Source organism: Pelophylax lessonae (assembly GCF_965119305.1).
Source record: "Pelophylax lessonae genome assembly, chromosome: 4".
NCBI classification, from domain to species: Eukaryota; Metazoa; Chordata; class Amphibia; order Anura; family Ranidae; genus Pelophylax; species Pelophylax lessonae.
Genome location: NC_138771.1, coordinates 354,431,377 through 354,452,183, shown reverse-complemented (window position 1 = coordinate 354,452,183; position 20,807 = coordinate 354,431,377). Strand labels below are relative to the sequence as shown.

General features: G+C 44.4%; 1 protein-coding gene across 1 annotated transcript in view; it reads left to right on the top strand.

The window, feature by feature from the left end:
* The window catches only part of RNF14 (ring finger protein 14), a 101,089-nt gene that overhangs the window by 8,985 nt on the left and 71,297 nt on the right, over positions 1-20,807 (top strand). The window contains exons 2-3 of the mRNA XM_082256856.1: positions 8,591-8,742; positions 16,356-16,859. Of these exons, the coding sequence (XP_082112982.1) occupies positions 8,591-8,742; positions 16,356-16,859 (656 nt within the window). The remainder of the gene's footprint in view (positions 1-8,590; positions 8,743-16,355; positions 16,860-20,807) is intronic.

Below are 20,807 nucleotides of genomic sequence, written 5' to 3'. Positions count from 1 at the left end.
GTGTGAAAAATGTCAGCTTTGCAGAAACTTGGCATATAGTGACCCAGGGGGTCATTAAACTGCCAAAAGGCTGGAGGATGAGGCTAGTAAGAATGACCCATTTGGTTTTAACACTGTCAACTAAGCTTGCAACACAAGATGGATGCTTGGGACAGCGTTTGAACAAAATGGCGGCCTGACAAACTAGAGTGCCAACGCAAGATATCATTACAACACCTTCTCCCCATTCACACCTGAGACCTTGTAACACTAATGAGTCACATGACACCCAGGAGGGAAAATGGCTAAATGGGCCCAATTTGGACATTTTCGCTTAGGGGTTTACTCACTTTTGTTGCCAGCGGTTTAGACATTAATGGCTGTGTGTTGAGTTATTTTGAGGGGACAGCAAATTTACACTGTCATACAAGCTGTACACTTACTACTTTACATTGTAGCAAAGTGTCATTTCTTCAATGATGTCACATGAAAAGATATAATAAAATAATTAAAAAAATGTGAGGGGTGTACTCACTTTTGTGAGATACTGTGCGTATCGATTTTTGGACGAGAATATTTGTACAAACATTCTTTGTACTTTCGATAAATGGACGAATGTTGTTTGAAAATGTCACTTGCATTTTTAAAAATGTTTCTTTTTTTAAAATTAATGTAATTTTTGAATGAAAACCACATACACTGTCCAAAAATGTGTTAGATCGAGAAATGTTTTCTGTTCTGCTCCTTGGAATTTTCCTTTCACTGTGGTCAAAAACGAACATCGGTTTGACCCCACTAACGGTTAGTAAACGTTCTTAAACGAGAATTTTCAAAGGGAAAATTTTGTATGTGTTTGGCCAGCATAAGGGACAGCAGGGGCAGATTGTATCTAGGTACCTGTGTATGAAAATGCTGTCATGCATAGTGTTACATTACATTCCTGGCTGAAAATATGCAAAACAGCATTTTAGTTCTTTTTACATTTATTTATTTATTTTTTTCTTTCAATAAAAATTTTGATCTCTGACTCTGATGATATGTACCAGATTCAACCTCTAATATTACTTATATCTCTTCTGTCTAGTATTCTTAGAGTGGATTAGATATTTTGATCCTCAACCATATAGCTGGTTATTAATATTTACCACTGCATATACTGTAGAGATTCAAGAATAAATTGTCTTTTCTCTATCGTTCATCTACAGGCGCAGCTCTGCTTAAGCTTAATCATAGACTATAGGTTTATGCTCCTCCCACTAGTGATAGGCACTAGGCAGAAAAAAGGCTTGTCCACGCCTATAGGCATAACCCCTCAGGCTCTGCTATACTCAAACAGTTTGTACTGCCTAGTGACAGGGATAGGACCTAGTTCCCGTCTGGGACTTCGGTCTTAGCTGTAACAGGGAAAGTTTGTGATTTTTATTTTTTTTTATTTTCTAGTTAGTTCCTGAGGACCAAGATCCAGAGGAATTACAAGCAACAGCCGGCTGTGGTTTTTTCACACTGGATAATATAGATCCTTAAGTTCTCCCTGCCTGGCCATCGAGCATGAGCAGGTTATAGTCCAAAACTTGGCCTCGCCATGACCGTCCCCCGATGGATGGGGACTAGCCTGCGAGTGGATCATCTCGCCAGGAAGCAGACGACCTGGAAGGCCCTGTGTCGCAGCCTCCCCTTGGCTAACAGCACCCCCATCCCAGGGGGGAGGTGATTTGTTTCAGAGTGGCGCCCGCCTGGTACCGCGGTATGATGAGTAATATGTCTCCCCACTACCCCTGGAGGTCATGGGGTGGGCATGGGCCCCTCCCTGGAATGGTCGGACCTTAGGGGCTCACTAGCACCTCGGAAGCCTAATTGGTATACCCCTTGCTTCCTCCCCCCCCTTGTGGAGGGGGGGGGGCGGTAATGCGGCTGGTTTTTGGCACATATTTGCAGGGGATTGATCGTGGGGGGGTCCTTGAATGGGGACCCTTAGTTGTCTTTTGTTCTGGGACCCCTTTCAGGGGTCCCGGAGACTGCATGGCGCCGTGGTTCATGACCTCTGTGTTGCCATTCGTTTGTTTGGGCAGCCATTTTCTGAAATTCAAAATTGAGAATGTATACCAGCCATTTTCTTGTGGTCCGGAGGCAGGACTGGCATGAAGCACATTTTTTTCTATGCTTGAGGCAGAGTTGCTTCCTCTTCCTTTTTCTTCTGTGTTACTTTTGTTTTGACACTGACCAGGAACGTTTCTGGGGGGTCCCCTGTAGGTTTACCTCTCCTGCTCTGCTATATTTAGACATTTTGGGGTTCGCAGTAATAACGGGGAGACCGCGTTTTTTGTGGTCTTAAAGGTATAGTGCACATGGAGTCCCAGGATAAAATATCCCCTGAAAATCCCCTGGAAATTACTGCGGGACCCTCCGGCTCGCAGTTGAAGCCAGAAATTGCATTTTTTTCTGCAAAGCCTGATGTCAAAAGTGCAGTCAGTTTGTTCTGGTGCTGCCCCCCATAAATGTCCTCCGTCCTCCTCTCTATCTGCAAGGTCTTCAGATTCTGACACAGATATGGTTGCCGCAGACGAAGACCACGTGAGGGTGATGAACCCACAGCGTCAGGTACACAGGTGTCTGGAAGTCCCGGGAGACAGGGGTGAATAACCTATTTGTGGTGCAGGGATGGCTCCAGGCAGGAAAGAAGTACATATATGTATTATGTACGCCAACCTTAGGCAGGTTGCTGGCGTACTACGGCTACTAAGGGCCTGTGGAGCTCGGGACTTACTGTCCCTTCTATCAGAAATAGCGATACATATATGTACTTCTTTCCTGCCTGGAGCCATCCCTGCACCACAAATAGGTTATTCACCGCTGTCTTCCGGGACTTCTAGGTCTGGGATATGTTGCCTTCCTTGACCGCATAAAAAGTGCCTGCCCCCGTCCGCTTGAGGCTATCCCTACACTACAATAGATTTTTTTATACCTAATGTTGAGTATCCATAATTTTGAATATACCAGGGAGAGGGTACGGGTAGTCGAGATTCCCAGGAGACTACCATCAGTGGAGATTATAAGCCTTGCCTCTGTGGTATACGAGGGTCTAAACTTTTGAATCCAGCGTAATGAGAATATATATGACGCCAACATGGAGTTTATATTCTGAATACGGAAGCAGTGATCCCTAATCAGTATTTGTGTCGCCACAACCTTGTCATCTACTCTGAGTCATTACCAATAAGGAAATACCGGTCTGTCATGGTCTCTCAGGCCCTGAGGAAGCCTTGAGCGAAACGCGTCGGCTTGCTGGGGACCTACATTGACCGAAATCCATCTTGAGACCCACCCTCCATCCTACACAGGCTCTTTGGTTTTGTTTCCCTCATGGGATGTATTTCTATGTTGTGAATGACTCATCTTGCTTGATTTTACCATTCTGTATGTTAGTCTGTTTGCACTAAATATGCATGGTAGCCCATGCTTTTTATCTTATATACCAATAAAATGTTATTTGGTTTTATAAATTGGTTTTGCGTCTGATCCTTCTACTCCCACTGGCCCGCAAAGCCCCATCTTTCCTTTCCTATCATTTTTTGTTGAATAATGACACAGCTTCCCCCTGCGGTTCTGGAACTGTTAGACCAGTTGGTCCAAGCCCTGGTGTTCATGTGTGATACGTCCCTGGACTTGGCCTTATTGGTGGCCAGGACATCAGCAGTGAGGGTTGCTATTAGACGCCTGATATGGCTGAAATGCTGATCGGCTGACCAGGCTTATAAAAAAGATGTTGCTGATCTCCCTTTTGCGGGGGAGAAGCTATTTGGAGCCTCTCTGGACATGACTTGCTGTCGCAAGGGGTGATTGTGCCCGTTCCAGCTTCGGAACACTTTCAGGAGCATTATTCAAACCTGTTCACCGTGCCCAGAAAAGAAGGCAAGGTGCGCCCCATCCTAGATCTCAAAGCCTTGAATCGCTTTGTGCGGGTACAGAGGTTTCTTCGATTTGCGCTAGCGGAGAAGCATTATCAATTTGTGGCGTTACCCTTTGGTCTCGCCTCCGCTCCCAGGGTGTTAACCAAGGTTCTGGCTTCGGTGTTAGCATTGCTGCACTGGAGGGGGATTGTGGTTCTGGGATACCTGGACGATCTCCTGTTGAGATATGTCTCTCATTCGGTTCTGTGGGAGAATCTGGAGGTCACTGTCCAAACTCTACAAGAGTTTGGTTGGAACATCAATTTAAAAAAATCCACATTGACTCCGGTCCTGAGTCTGGATTTAGCCTCGGACAAACTTTGTCTGAGTCATTGGACGACTCGCCTATGAGATGTTCGGGTTCATTAGACAACACCACAGCTGTGGCTTACATCAATCACCAGGGGGGCACCAGGAGTGTCCTGGTGGCCAAGGAGATGGTTGAGATTCTGACTTGGGCATAAAGATTTGTTCCAGCCCTCTCTGCTGTACACATCCCAAGAGTGGAAAACTGGCAGGTGTGGAAAACTGGATCAAGGGGAGCGGTTCCTACACCTGGATGTATTCTGGGGGGGACCCCCGAGGTCGATCTGTTTGCCTCTCGCCTCAACAAGAAGGTGCAGAGATTCGTAGCCAGGTCTCGAGATCCTCTGGCCGACGCCATTAGACGCCCTGGTGGCTCCTTGGGGTCAGTATCGGCTGATTTACGCATTTCCCCCTTTGAAACTTCTGCCACGTTTTCTGCGCAGGATAGAGGTGGAAAACATTCCGGTCATTCTGCTGGCTCCAGACTGGCCTCATCGGTCTTGGTATGCAGACCTCATAAGTGTGGCCACCGGTACCCTTTGGTGGCTTTTTTCTTAAGGAAGATCTGTTGTTTCAAGGTATGATCTTCCATCCTGCTTTACAGTCGCTGGCTTTAACGGCATATGCCGTTGAAAGTCATGTATCGAGAGATAGGGGTCTCTCTTAGTCTGTAATCCCCACTCTCTTGAATGCTAGGAAGTCGACTCCTCAAAAGATCTGTTATCGCACGTGGAAATCGTACATTTCATGGTGTGAATCGCTGAAAGTGCACCCTTGCTTGTTTTCTATCGCCAGGGTTTTGGCTTTTCTACAGAAAGGGGTTGAACAGCGTTTGACCTTGGGTACTATCAAAGTTTCGGCTTTGGCTATCTATTTTCAACGCCCATTAGCCACGCACGCCCTTGTTTGGACGTTTATTCAAGCTGTGCGCCATTTGGCGCCTCCGCGGCGCTCCCTGTTACAGCCATGGAATTTCAATTTGGTGCTGTCTGTTCTTCAAAAGCCCCCTTTTGAGAAAATTTGGGAGATTTCACTGCTTGCTTTGTCTCAGAAGGCTGCCTTCTTGGTGGCGATCACTTCTGCCCGCAGAGTATTTGAATTGGCGGCGTTGTCTTGCCGCTCACCCTATCTGGTGGTTCACAGAGATGAGGTGGTACTACAACCTAATCAGTCGTTCCTTCCTAAGGTGGTTTCTGATTTTTATTTAAATAAAGACATTGTACTGCCTTCCCTTTGCCCTAAACCTCAGCATCCTGAGTTTGCTTTACATTCTTTGGATGTGGTTCAGGCCATCAGGGTTTACTTAGAGATCACTGCGTCCTTCAGAAAATCAGACGTTTTGTCCTTACGGATGGTCCTCGTAAGGGACTGGCTGCGTCTGCTGCAACCATTTCCAGATGGATCAGGCCTATTCAGGGTCAGATTCCTCCTTTTCCAGTGAAGGCGCATTCTACTAGAGCGCTGAGTGCCTCCTGGGCTTTTCGCCATCAGGCGTTGGTGCTACAAGTTTGCAAGGCGGCAACTTGGTCATCTGTGCATACCTTTACAAAATTCTACAAGGTAGAGTTGTTGGCATCAGCGGATGCTTCTTTTGGCCACAAGGTTTTTCAGGCTGCAGTTTTAAGAGAGAACCCCCCTTTTTTTGGTTTCTCTTTGAGGGTTCGTTGTTTCGGGGAGCTCCTGTTTCTGGTTGAGCTCAATTTTACCTGGTTGGCTACGTTTGGCCATTGGGGCATTCAGGTTTTTTGTCCCTGTCTTGTTCCCACCCCTCGTGTTTTTACTGCTTTGGGACATCCCTATAGTCTATGATTAAGCAGAGCTGCATCTGTCGATGAGCGATAGAGAAAAATGGATTTTTGTAAGAACTTACCCTAAAATCCTTTCCATCAACAGACGCAGCACTGCCCCTCTACTTTTGAGTTATGGGATCTTTTTCTGTCACTGCTTGCAACACAACTGTTTGAGTTTAGCAGAGCCTGAGGTGTTATGCCTGCTGGGACAGCCCCTATAGGCGTGGACAAGCCTTTTTTCCGCCTAGTGCTTATCCCTAGTGGGAGGAGCATAACCCTATTGTCTATGATTAAGCAGAGCTGCGTCTGTCGATGAAATTCAGAGAAAAGTATTTTACGGTAAGTTCTTACAAAAATCCATTTTTTATTTTTTTGCTAAAAAATTACTTAGAACCCCTAAACATAAACATAAAAAATATTTTAGCAGAGACCCTAGAGAAAGAAAAATTGCAATATTTTATTTCCCACTGTATTTGCACAGCGGTCTTTCAAATGCAGTTTTTTGGAAGAAATACACTTTCATAAATTAAAAGAAAACCAGTAAGGTTAGCCTAATTTTCTGTATAATCTGAAAGATGATGTTACGCCCGAGTAAATAGATACCTAACATGTCATGCTTTAAAATGGAATGGCAACAAACTACGGTACCTAAAAATCTCCATAGGCGACACATTTTTTATACCTTTCCAGAGTTACAGAGGAGGTCTAGTGCTAGATGTTTCCTTGTGACAGCAATAAAAGTGATCAAAAAAATATTTACAGTAACAGTATAAAAATAAATATATATGAATTAATAAATTATACAGCACACAGCAGCTTTTTGGAAGAACCAAGATGTCTAGCAGGGGACACACTATCACACACCCTGAAGTGCCTTCTAGCAACGGCACCCAGGGTTTGATGAAGACAGCAAATAATTCACTTGTTGCTTGTCTGAGAAGTAAGTATTTATCTTATATTTTATTGCAGGGGCAGCTAGATTAGGGGTTTGGGGGGGTGTCAGGATCTGAACCTGGGACCTCTGCACTGTCTGGCTGTAGCTCCTCTCGCTAAGCTACCTGAGATGCTAGACAGCTCTTTGCCTGATCCCTTGGACAACCTTGGCTTATATCTTTGTACTGGTGAACCTTGAACTCTTTGCTCCTCCCATGAACTTCCTGAGTTAAGCCATGTCTCTGCACTTCCTGTTTGCCAGATTTTTTGTGCTCTCTCCAGCTGATATCTTGCTCCTTTGCATACCTGCAGCTGTCCTTATCTTTGTTACCACTAGTTATTGACCCTTGGCTTGCCGTTGACTATGCTTCCATCAGATCCCACCCAGCTACTACTCATTACTGTTCTTTTGGCTTGTTCATGGACTACACTTCTGCTTGTTCCTTTCTTTGCTTCATCTACTACCTGACACTGGCTTGCTCTCTTACTGCTGGGGCAATGCTGAGGGCCACAACCTGGCAGCATGCAGCGAAAACTATCTGCACCATCAAGAGCTCTGGTGAAGACCAGCTGGTGTTTAGACCTCGCACCTTGGGTGAGCCTCGCTAAGCGAGTCTGTTTATGTATCAGTCCAGCTGACTACTCATTCATCTCTCAACGGCTACACCCACTAGCCTCTGAGCCTGACTCCAGACTGACAGGGGGTTTGTTATACTATACTGGCAAAATTAATTTTCTGCTTTAACCTTCTGCTGCTTGATCAGAGTTGTTGAAAAGGTTGTAAACCAATCCCACAAGCAGGACATTGCATCTTTGGGAGATTTTTATACGCATACAGCTTTTAGAACACCCCAGTTCCCTTGTGTACAAGGTAGTGACAATTATGAAGTGTCACAAAGGCTGACAAGTGTACTCTGAGGCTACACACACATACTGAAAATCAGCCAGTTCAGCAGAAACTGGATGGATTTTGTTCTGTGGGTACTCCTCTCTGTTCAACAGAAGCCAGTCTAAAGACCAGCTCCTGTGGGATGGTCATGTTGGAAAACCAGCATTCGTTAAGCGCTTGCAGCTAATAGCTGCAGTACTGATCTGTGTAATCTGACAGTAATGAGGGAGTTACCACTGCCATAATAAAATAGCATTGCAAGGGAGATCCCTCCATTCACATGCTTCTGTGAATGCAGGGATCTGTCATTTTTTTTTTTTTTTCGTTCAGCCTGCTGGGTGTACGAAAAAAAGCTGCCTAAGTATACTCTGCAACATGTGGAAGGAAGTGATTTTGGCTGGCTCATACTGAACAATGGTCAGCCTTCCCTGCCTTCCCCTTGTGACACAGCTAATCATGCTTGAAGATGTATCACTCTATAATGGCACTGTATAGACCTGGTACCTGGAAGAGGGATTTCTGCTGCAGTTGGAAGCTCATTTGAGTAGATTGATAATTTGACAGTACTGTATATTATCTACTTATTATAGATTTGCATTTTTAACCCTTTAATATATTGTTATAGAAATACCTGTATAAATATGTTCCTTAGTGACAAGTAAAAGTTGTTTTTTCACACCTACAACCAAACAAGAAAACCCTGCATTTGATAGCTTATAAGGTTATTTTTTTATTTTTACCTTTAGCCAACTCTGCAGCAAACAGCATAGTGGAGAGCTTTGAGGGAACGGTTCTATTTCTACCACCAATCGTTTTGAACTTTGAACTTCCTCCAGGATACCCCTCCACTACCTGTCCCATATTTACACTCAGCTGCAAGTGGCTCTCATCAAGACAGGTAATAATTTACTCATATAATATCAAGTTTGTACTATTTCCTTTTAGCAAAATCAGACATTATAAGCATTTTGGATTTAATTATTATGTAGTACATCCTGTGATTGGTTGGATGTTGAGAACATAAAGTATCTGTCCAACTCAGTAATGTAAAATGTAATGTAAAAATAAATATTACCTATATATGAAATACATGCACATTTCCCTGTGTTTTATCCCACTGAACATGCAGCAAGTTTTACTGTTGATGTGCCAGAAATATAGTGTTCTCCTACCTTGCTCTTTGACATAACACAGTGTATTTTAGCCTCTAAATTCTAAAGCACGTGTTTTCAGTCCTGCCTTCTTTATTTCTGATATGTTTTGAAAAAAACATGCCCCTCTTTGTCATTCCATAGACCCTGCTTGTGTACAGCCAAAGAGCGCAGGAAATTATTAGCTCGCACGATTTTCTGGCAAAATCAACAGGTATTTCTTGAACTTGAAAAAAAAAAAGTTTAATGGTATATTTAGCAGACCAAAAGGGTAGCAAATAAGAGGGTTAGGGTTTACGTATACTTTAAAGCGGGGGTCCGCAACCCCCGGGCCACGGAGCTGATGTCAGATATGCAGTGTGCGACAGAGACGGAGAGGTGACATGATCTCTCCCCGCCCGTTCCACATCACGGCTCTTCCGCCCTAACAACCAGGCCTCTTCAGTGTTGAGGGTGCGGTGGGGAGCAGAGAGGTGACATAATCTCGCACTGCCTGCCCCACACACCCCTGTTCTGGCATCACCGCTCTCCTTCCCTCACTCAGAATCCACCACTGCACTGAGGCCTGCCTCTGTGCTCAATGGACCAGTGCTGCCACCAACGGTGGGAAGTGACAATCCGCATCTTGTGGCAGGTGACGTGGCAAGTGACAAACCGTATCTGGTGGCAGCCAACATGGCAAGTGACAATCTGCATCTGGCGGCAGGTGACTTGGCAAATGACAATCTGCATCTGGTGGCAGGCATCGTGGCAAGTGACAATCTGCATCTGGTGGCAGGTGACATGGCAAGTGACAATCACTTGGTAATGAGTAAGCGACATTTCTAGTCGGGAAACGCGTCTACCTGCTTTCCTATGTCTCACAGTTTGGAATTGTGATGCCTATTTTTGATGTGGAATAAATATACTCCTGTTTGATTTCACCTCGGAGTGCGGTCACTTTCTTCTTGATCAAGTGACAATCTGCATCTAGGGTCAGGCAACGTGGCAAGTGACAAGCTGCATCTGAAGGCAGGTGACTGGAGAGTGACAAGCTGCATATGAAGGCAGGTGATGTGGCAAGTGACAAGCTGCATCTGGTGGCAGGCGACGTGGCAAGTGACACGCTCAGGGCTCCCACTGATTCTGCAATATGATGATTTGAATGATTTAATTTTATACCAGAATGTAATAAAAGAAATAATGCACTTCAATCATCCTGACACCGTATCAACCATGGTGCAGTGATGATTGAAGCGCTAACACCAGCGATTGCCCCGACAAATTGCCCGTGAAAAAAATCGCATACCCCCTGCCTGCCCCCCCCACTCCCTGGGCCTTGGCACAATTTTCTTCCAATCAGTTTAAGTTAGGGACCGCTGCTTTAAAGGTGAACTTATCTTTTAACAAAATCCAAGTCACTTCTGGTTTCTGACGTCACAAAGGGGGAAGAACTACAGAAGTTCCTCTCACTCTGTGTACAGAGTGACTTGCATCAGTCCATAGCACAATAAGTGCTATGGACTGATGCAAGTACACACTATATGAAGATATGCTTTGTTCATTTTTCATTTCAGAATTTTACAATCACTTGTATGGGCACAGGACACCTTATACTTATACACTTAGAGTTGTGCTCAAAAGTTTACATACCCTGGCAGAAATTGTGTGAACTCTTGCATTCTGTGCATTTGGATTAAAAACCTTCTGTGTGCAGCCGCCCTCCCCGATACTATAATGCCCATAGCATGGGCACAGGACACTTTAAACTTGTACATTTACAGTTGTGCTCAAGAGTTTGCATATCCTGGCAGAAATTGTGAAATCTTGCATTCTTTTATTTAGAGTAAAAACCTTCTGTGTGCAGCAGCCCCCCTCAGCCTCCCCGATACCTGAGCCCATCTCAATATAGCAATGTTGTATGAGAGACTTGGCTGTCTGCGACTCCCCTCCTCATTGGCTAAGGCAGCAGCGTGGAGAATGAGGAGAGAAAGAGGGCGGGGCTAGGCCCGGGCCACAGCTCTGTGTCTGAATGGACACAGGGAGCTGTGGCTTGGCACGGGTGGCCCTACAGCAAGCTGCTTGTTGTGGGGGCACTCAACAGGAGGGAGGGGCCAGGAGCACCGAAGAGGAACCTGAGAAACGCGGATCTGGGCTGCTCTGTGCAAAACCACTGCACAGCAAAGTTAAGTATAACAAGTCTGTAATTTTTACTTTGGTATCACTTTAATATTTAAAATATGACTGATCATACCAAAAGCTCTCTTTTATTTAGGGATAGTGATCATTTGAAGCCATTTATTATCAAATATTTGTTTGGCTGCTTTTTAAATCATAATGATAGCAGAAATCACCCAAATGGCCCTGATCAAAAGTTGACATACCCTGGAATGTTTGGCCTTGGTACAGACACACAAGGTGACACGCAGGTTAAAATGGCAATTAAAGGTTAATTTCCCACATCTGTGGCTTTTTAAATTGCAATAAGTGTTTGTGTATAAATAGTCGATGAGTTTGTTAGCTCCCATGTGAATGCACTGATCAGACTAGATAATGAGCCATGGGGAGCAGAAAAGAACTGTCAAAAGACCTGCGTAACAAGGTAATAGAACTTTTAAAGATGGAAAAGGATATTAAAAAAAAGCCTTAAATTTGCCAGTAAGTACTGTTCAGTCACTTTTTAAGAGATGGAGATTTCAGGGATCTCTTTATATCAAGCCAAGGTCAGCCAGACCAAGAAAGGTTTCAGCCACAACTTTCACAGGAATTGTTAGGAATACAAAGAAAATACCCACAGAAAACCTCAAAAGAAATGCAAGCTTCTCTGGAAATAGACGGTGTAGTGGTTTTTAAGGAGCACAATTTGACGATACTTGAACAAAAATTATCTACATGGTCAAGTAGCCAGAAAGAAGCCTTTACTTTGCCAATTCTACTAAAAAGCCTGGTAAGGCATGTCAAGGCGTTGTCGAGCATTTTTTGTAACCAGGCTTTTTTGTGGCATTGGCACTGTAAAAGCTTATTTCTGGCTACTCAACCATGCAGATAATTTTTTTTCAAGTATCGTCATATTTAGAGATCGACCGATTATTGCCATTATTTACGAGATGTCATTCGATATGTTGCACGCACACGTTCTACCTTGTAACACCGCCTCCCACGCCTGCTCGGTCCATACGTGACGCCATTTCACTGCTTAAGGCCGCCTCCCACAGCCTCTTGTTACAGCCAGCTGCAGTCCGGTCCTGTCACGCTGCCAGCCACCCATCCATCTACCCACAGTCCCTGGCCTCAGCCACCCACCACAACAGTGGGCCAGCCCAGCGAGCAAGCAACCAGCCACCCAGATGACACCAAGCCAGTCACCTGCAGCCACCCGCCACCGTGACCAGTGTTCCAGCAAGCCAGCAGCTACCCGCCACAAAGGCCAGGGTGAGTGAGTGACACCAAGCAAGCCTTCCACACAACAGGGTGACCCCAAGCCAGCCCCCCACCACAGTGTTCCTGCAAGCCAGCCCCCCACCACAGTGTTCCAGCAAGCCAACCACCCACCACAGTGTTCCTGCAAGCCAGCCACCCACCCACCACAGTGTTCCTGCAAGCCAGCCACCCATAAGAGGGTGACACCAATCCAGCCACCACAGTGTTCCTGCAAGGCAGCCACCCATAAGAGGGTGACACCAATCCAGCCAGCCACCACAGTGTTCCTACAAGCCAGCCACCCATAACAGGGTGACACCAAGCAAGCCAACCAGGCACAACAGAGACTGTTCCTGCAAGCCAGCCACCCACCACAGTGTTCCTGCAAGCCAGCCACCCATAGGAGGGTGACACCAATACACCAATCCAGCCACCCACCACAGTGTTCCTGCAGGCCAGCCACCCACCACAGCGTTCCTGCAAGCAAGCCACCCATAAGAGGGTGACTCCAATCAAGCCACCCACCACAGCGTTCCTGCAAGCCAGCCACCCATAAGAGGGTGACACCAATCCAGCCACCCACCACAGTTTTCCTGCAAGCCAGCCACCCATAAGAGGGTGACACCAATCCAGCCACCCACCACAGTGTTCCTGCAAGCCAGTCACCCATAAGAGGGTGACACCAATCCAGCTACCCATCACAGTGTTCCTGCAAGGCATCCACCCATAAGAGGGTGACACCAATCCAACTACCCACCACAGTGTTCCTGCAAGACAGCCACCAATAACAAGGTGACACCAGTCACCAAGCCAGCCAGCCACCCATCCATAACAGGGTGACACCATCAAGCTAGCCAACCAGCCACCACACCACACCACATCACAGACTGTTCCTGAAAGCCAGCCACCAATAACAAGGTGACATTAGTCACCAAGCCAGCCAGCCACCCAGAACAGGGTGACACCAAGCCAGCCACACTGCCAGGCGTCAGCCACCACCAACCCACAGCAGGGTGCCAGCATCAGCAGCAACTTCAGCTTCAGCAAGGCATTTCTTTAAGCTATTTTGTGTCTTTCAAGTTTAAATGGAGATGGATGATGAGAGAAAGAGTAAAAGTGTGGTCTGGGACTATTTCTCGTCTCAACCATCTCTAGGAAAAGCAGCAGTGTGCAACACATGTACAAGCAACATAAGCATGGGATCAGTAACTGCAAAAAACAAAAATACCTCAAATCTTTGGGCCCATCTAAGAGTTCATCATATTGAATTATATCGTGCAGCACAGAAAAACGAAATGAATATCAATGTGATTTTGAAATACCTCCTCCACTATTCCAGGCAACAATAAGAGAGATGTTTGTGAAAAAAACAGAAGTCACTGTCTAGATTCAGATGGAAGATCCCAACTGCTGGACAGAGTAATCACAGAGATGATTGTCACTGATAACCAGCCATTTACAATGGTGTCTGACTCAGGATTTAAGCGGTTGATGTCCATGCTTGAGCCAAGCCACACACTGAAGAGTGAGAAGTATTATCAAACCAAAATGCTGGCAAAGCTACACCAAAAGGTAGTTGACAAAGTAAAGGCTATGCTGCAACCAGAGAATGCTTGCAACTCGCTCTCATTCTAGACGGACTGCTGGTCACAAACAGAGTCCGAGTCACTACTTATTCTTACATGCCACTTCATTGACAGCGGATGGACAAAAAGGCAATTGGTGTTGAATACAAAAGTAAAGCAAGGATTCCACACAGCTGAGTACAGTAGAGAAATGTTTCTAGGCATGCTTGAAGAATGGGGAATCAGCAAAGAACCGAGTGATGCTTGCGCAACTTAGAGAGAGTGGAGCAAACATGCCTAAAGGAGTGAGGCTTGCTGATACGTCAGACCTCTGTGTCATCATGGCACACAACAGCCTCCAACTAAATGATGGTCTGTCAAGCCAAAGAGCTTTGCTTGATATATGTTTTGAGAAGGATGAAGAGATTAAACATGTTGTGCTTGCAAGTCTTTTGAATCCTCGATACAAGAACCATGCTTTCTCTTCTGATGATGTATTGGCTAAGGCGAAACAATGGCTTACAGAAGATATTGAGGTGCAAGAGGTTCCTGCCGAAAAGAAGAGTCCAGAACAGTACTTTTATGAAGAGCAGCATGCTGAAAAAACAGACAAATGTCCAAAAATACATCAACGAACAGAAGAGAATCTGCTTCATCTTCGTCGAATTGATCAGGACATTTTCTGTGTTTTATTGGGGCCTCATGTGGAGGATTCAATTTCTTCTGAATCTGCAACGATGAGCCTGGATGATGAACTTCATCTCTATTTGAAAGAAGCCATAATTGACAGAAGACGTCATCCTCGTCAGTGGTGGAGAGAAAATGAGGCACGCTACAAAAGACTTGCTTCCCATGCTACCTCTCTCTTCTCATCTGTCATCCACTCCTGAGCATGTTTACGAAGTTGCAGCATTGTTTGAACAAAACAGAAGACCTTTAACAGGTGACCATGGACATGCTGAAATGTTCCGCTTTCTGCATTATAATATTGTTCTACTTAACTGGGAGTATTGAAAAGAGAAGTGTCCACTTCACTCCAATCCACTGTCTAGCTGTTGCCTACCTTTTTTTTCTAGCAGTTTTGCACGGACTGCTGTAGTTGCAGTGAGTGCCCTACTGCAGAGGTAGTCCACTGACTCCAATCCAATCCACTGTCTAGCTGTTGCCTAGCTTTTTTCTAGCAGTTTTGCACTGACTGCTGTAGTTGCAGTGAGTGCCCTACTGCTAAGAATCCAATCCATTGCCTAGCTGTTGCCTAGCTTTTTTCTAGCAGTTTTGCACTGACTGCTGTAGTTGCACTGAGTGCCCTACTGCAGAGGTAGTCCCCTGAGTGACTACAATTCACTGTCTAGCTGTTGCCTAGCTTTTTTCTAGCAGTTTTGCACTGACTGAACTGCACTAGTTGCAGTCAGTGCCTTACTGCAGAGGGTAGTCCTCCACTGACTCCAGTCCAATCCACTGTGACATTGTGTAGCTGTTGCCTTGCTCTTTTTCTAGCGGTTTTGCACTGACTGCACTGCATTAGTTGCAGTCAGTACCTTACTGCAGAGGTAGTCCTCTTCCACTGACTCCAGTCCATCCAATCTACTGTATGTGCATTTTGTGTAGCTGTTGTTGTTGCCTAGTTTTTTTTCTAGCGGTTTTGCACTGACTGCACTGCAGTAACATATTGAGCAGCCTGTATTTCTCTTGAGGTTACTTGTGGGTTTTTCTTTGTATTCTGAACAATTCTTCTGTTGGTTGTGGCTGCAATTTTTCTTGGTCTACCTGACCTTGGCTTGGTGTGAATAGATCCCAGAATTTCCACTAATTAATAAGTGATTGAACAGTACGTACTCTCAATTTTAAGGCTTTTGATATCTTTTGTATATCCTTTTCAATCTTTAAAAAGTTTCCTTTCCTTATTACGCAGGTCTTTTGACAGTTCTTTTCTGCTCCCCATGACTCAGTATCTAGTCTGCTCAGTGTATTCAGGAGAGAGCTAACAAACTCATTGACTATTTATACACATACATTAATTGCAAATTAAAAAGCCACAGAGAAATTAACCTTTTAATTGCCAATTTAACCTGGGCATGTTACTTTGTGCATCTGCACTAAGACAAAACATTCTAGGGTATGTAAACATTTGATCAGGGCCATTTGGGTGATTTTTTATCATTATGATTTAAAAAGGAGCCAAGCAACTTTGTGATAATAATAGGCTTTATATGATCACTATCTTTAAATAAAAGAGAGCTTTTGGCATGATCAGTCATATTTTCAATACGCATGCCAAAATGTCATGTTTTCTGCCAGGGTATGCAAACTTTTGAGCTCAACTGTATACTGCTTGTTACACTTATACTGCTATAAAATATTAGAATGTTCTAATCCTTTTGTCCTCAATATTTCAGCTTACACTTTTGTGCCAGCATTTAGACGATTTATGGGAAGAGAACAGAGGATGTGTCGTTTTGTTTGCTTGGATGCAGTTTCTTAAGGAGGAGACTCTTGATTACTTGAACATAAAATCACCTTATGAAATTCAACTTCACAATAATGCAACACAAAACTTGATGAAGACCCATGAAAAAGCAAGTCACTGCATAGCCACACCTGAAGAGGGAGCAGTTGACAGACGTGCTATCCAAGATGTCCAATCAGTGTCTGCCCTTATCAAACACATATTGAATTTTAATGAGAGTCAACAAAAGAAATGTTTTGAAGGCAAACCATTTTTATGCAATATCTGTTTCTCTGAGAAGCTAGGCAGTGAGTGTACATATTTCAAGGACTGCAGTCATGTTTACTGTAATAGCTGTCTTAGAGACTACTTTGAAATTCAAATCAGGGATGGAGAGGTCCATGCACTTAATTGTCCTGAGCCCAAGTGCACATCAGTTGCTACACCTGCCCAGGTAACCTGTTGTTTATTTTATTTTTGTTCAAACTCCATATTTAGTTAGCCATAGTTATTGAGCTTAGGCCAGTTGCTATGACATTGCCTTCATGCAGAGCACATTGAATGGAGAAATACAAGAGCTTCCTGGAAGTTACAGGGCTTGCGCTGTGATACTTAGCCATTAGTTCCTTGTGCTTGGCACTGAGATCTACGGTCAAATGGTCAAGGATATGAGAAGCACAGAGAACTGTCACTGTATCATGCATCCTGCAACTTCTTTGTGCATCTCTGCAATAAAGAATCAAGCACTTCTTTGCTCAGTGCACTCTGCACGTACATTAACTGCTGGTGGTGGGGGTCCAGTCAGAGGCACAGTAAGCCTTAGCGCCCAGAAGAGCATCCAGCAGTTGTGTTACACAGGGTCCGTTCTGACCACGCTAAATGCTCTAGGCTAGGAAAATGAAATCAGTGGAATGGCACTGCCTGGATGTGAATGTTCTGGGCACTACTATGCAGTGCAGAAAGGTGGAAGTGCAAACTGAATTTTTTAAATCATTAACAATCCATTGCTTATTTTTCTTTGCCCACTGTGTACATTCTTTGCAATTTATGATCAACAGGATTGGCATGTGCATGGTTGTCTATTGCTATGCCACATACAGCCAAGAAAGCTGTTCTTTGTATTATTAGTCATCACATCCCATTACTTTAATAATTGCTGTATTGTGGACTGTATGTAAAGCTTACAGCTTGCGAATCTGTCTAGTCAAAGGAAACCTTTTGGCCTCATGCGCTCTGGGGCTCTTCTAAATGTTTTTCTCCTGGCAGCAAAAAACACTCCTAAGCTGCATTATTTTAAATCACGTTTAGGCATGTCTATTCATATCATTGGCCAGAATATTCATTTTTTTCTGGCCATTAAAATGAAAAAACGCTCAAGTGCTAAAACTGGCAATTGTTAATGCGTGTTTTGACCCATTTGCCCACTTTTAGGCGTGTCAGGTGTTTTTTATGCTCAAAAGCTCCTCTCCTGAACGTACAAGTGATGGGTTTTTTTTTTTTCTGCCTCTAAATACCTGTAAATGCCTGTAGTATGCAAAGACACATGAAGGGATATTTAGAAGCAGAAAAAAAAAAGCTCAAACTCCTGTAAAAGCAGCATTTTTGAGCTCAAGTGTGCATGAGGCCTTACTGAGAGAAATATGGAGACTACGATTGCTTGCTTTCCATTTTTCATTCTGATAATGCTTATAGCCTAGGTGTTATGTTAAATCTTTGGCTTCAGTACTGGGTATTTTTCCCATAGCAACATAGAAGCACTTTTTTGTACTCCGAACATGAAGCCATTTGATTCCTGTCTAAAGGCATAGACTTTGTCACACAGTGGCTGCTGAATTAAAACATTACGCAGTCTGCACTCTGATCCTCACCTTCAGCAGAGATCAATTAACTAAATACCTAGACCTTCAGACTTAAGGCCAGCACAGAAAGGAGACTAATGCCTCGTTTCCACTGAGTGGAATGGTTCGGGTCGGTACAGTTTGGTAGGGTTAGAATGGTCTGGCTTATTCAGGTGTGAGGGTTTCCACTGCAAGTCAGACTGCCAGCGGCCATGCATGTTTTTTTTGCTGTTTCAATTGACGTGAGCATTGGCATTTTCCTGTCCGCCAATCAGTGGAATGTATCATGTGACGCCAGTAGCTCCACCCTAACCGTACAATTTCCTATGGCCCATTTCCTATGGCCCTACATCTGAAGGAGGACCAGGAATGGTGCGGTTTGATTCGCTGTTTGTATGGGCCACTTTCATAATGGAAACATTCAAAATAGCGTACCGAACCGATCCACTCAGTGGAAACGAGGTATAAATCAGCCTTTTCTCTAGAAAATTACAAGTATTTAGCTCTGCCTTTCTGGTTCTTTTTCCACCCCAGGAAACGTTAATGTTGAATACAGTACAGTGAATAATAGTGCTTTTGTATTTTTATAACAGTATACTGATAGGTGTTTAGATATGTGAGTTGCAAGTGCATAAATAATTTCTAAAGCTTAAAGTTCCATGCACACTGGCTTAAAAATCACTGCTTCTATAGGAGTTTTGTTTTGACCTGTAGAAACAGGTCAATGCTATCCTATGTGTCCATGCACATTAGGATGATTACAGGCATATTTTAAAGAGGAGTTCTGGCCTCAAAAACGATCTTGGGCCATCCGCTTGCTGACATTCACCTGAAAAACAAATGGATAGTCCCGATTTTTTTTTTCTTTACTTACGTTGTTATTGAAGAAAATATACTTACCTCTCTTCCACTTCCTCCCTCTGTGGCCACGGGTCGCGCCGTCACTTCCTGCTTGCATTGAGTCCTGGGAGCTGAACGTCATTGCTCCCAGGAATCAATGCGCCTGCACCAGCCCCGCTCGTCAGTTCCAGTGCAGGCGCGCCATTCCCTGCCAAACAGGAATGACGCGCCTGCACCGGAACTGACGAGCGGAGCTGGTGCAGGGCATTGTGGCACTGAAGAGGACACGGAAGAGGACACCGAAGAGGACGCTCTGGCTTCAGCTGCCCACACCTGAGATGGCAGTGCTGGACAAGAAATTTTCAAGGTAAGTATTTCTTTTAAAAGGTAAGTGCAACCTGGGACAGTTCAGAGGCTATTCATTATGAAATGTACTAGCCCTGACTGTCCGGGGGGTATTTTTATTGAAAAAAAGTTTCCGAGGCCGGAACTTCGCTTTAAGATCAGTGCTCAGAGGCAGGAAATCAACCCTTCTGGTGTACATTTTTGATTGGAGCTTTCTGGCGGAAGAAAAACGCCTGACATTCCTAAACTTGCCTAAACATGTTTACAAAACCTTTTTTTTTTTCAAAGCCCAGTGTGCATGAAGCCTAAGAGCCGGTTCACATTAGCGCGACACGACTCCTTACTACTTCGGGGGCGACTTGTGCATTACATTGCACCACGACTTCGGAGCAGCTTGCAGGGACTTCACATAATGGAAGTCTATGCAAGTCGCTCCGAGGTCGCCCCGAAATAGTACAGGACCCTTTTTCTAAGTCGGAGCGAATTGTGTCTTAACCTTAACCTGACATTAAATAAAAATCTATAAATAGCTGTTCTAATCAAAACATAAACTGTTATTACCCAAATCAACATACAACACAAATATTTTCAACACCACTAGTGATGTGCAATGAACCGAAAAATTTTAAAATGAAAAATGAAAATAAAGTGTCCATTTATAAATCCGTTTTTTGCCAATAGTGATTCATATCTTGCATATAATTGCTCATATGGTAATATGAGCGAACTTTAATGTGCCTGTATCTACCACCTTCAAAAATTCACACCCACCAAATGGCAGTGTAGTATGAGCCCAACACTAAGTCTATCCAGCAATCCAATAAGCCTGTGTGGCCACCCCTCCGTCCCATGGAGCTGGCGTTGCCAATCGAGGCCTTGGTTTTAGTGCAGGTCGGGAATCGGAAGTAGCGTAAGCGTCACTCCACTAGCCTCAACGCGTTTCGCAATAATCATGCATCATCAGGAAGCTTCCTGATGACGCATAATTATTGAGAAACGCATTGAGGCTAGTGGAGTGAAGCTTACACTACTTCAGGCTCCTGACCCGCACTGAAACCGAGGCTTGGAACACAAGCCAGCTCCATTGGACGGAGCGGTGGCTGCACAGACTTAGTGGTTTGCCGGATAGACTCAGTGCCGGTCTAAGGGGACTTTTTCATGTGAGTGTAACTTTTTTTTGTTTTTTTAATAAAATGAATTTGGATGTTTTGTAATGATGGCTATTTATCTGATTAAATGAGAGCATGAGAGGGGAGCTTGTTGGAGTGATCATAAAGCCAGTGGAGTATTGTTGTATGCACCTGGGACCACAGGAAAGATCCATACAGGAGATTAAAAGGCCTACATATTGACCAGGCTCAAACTACACTGCCATTTGG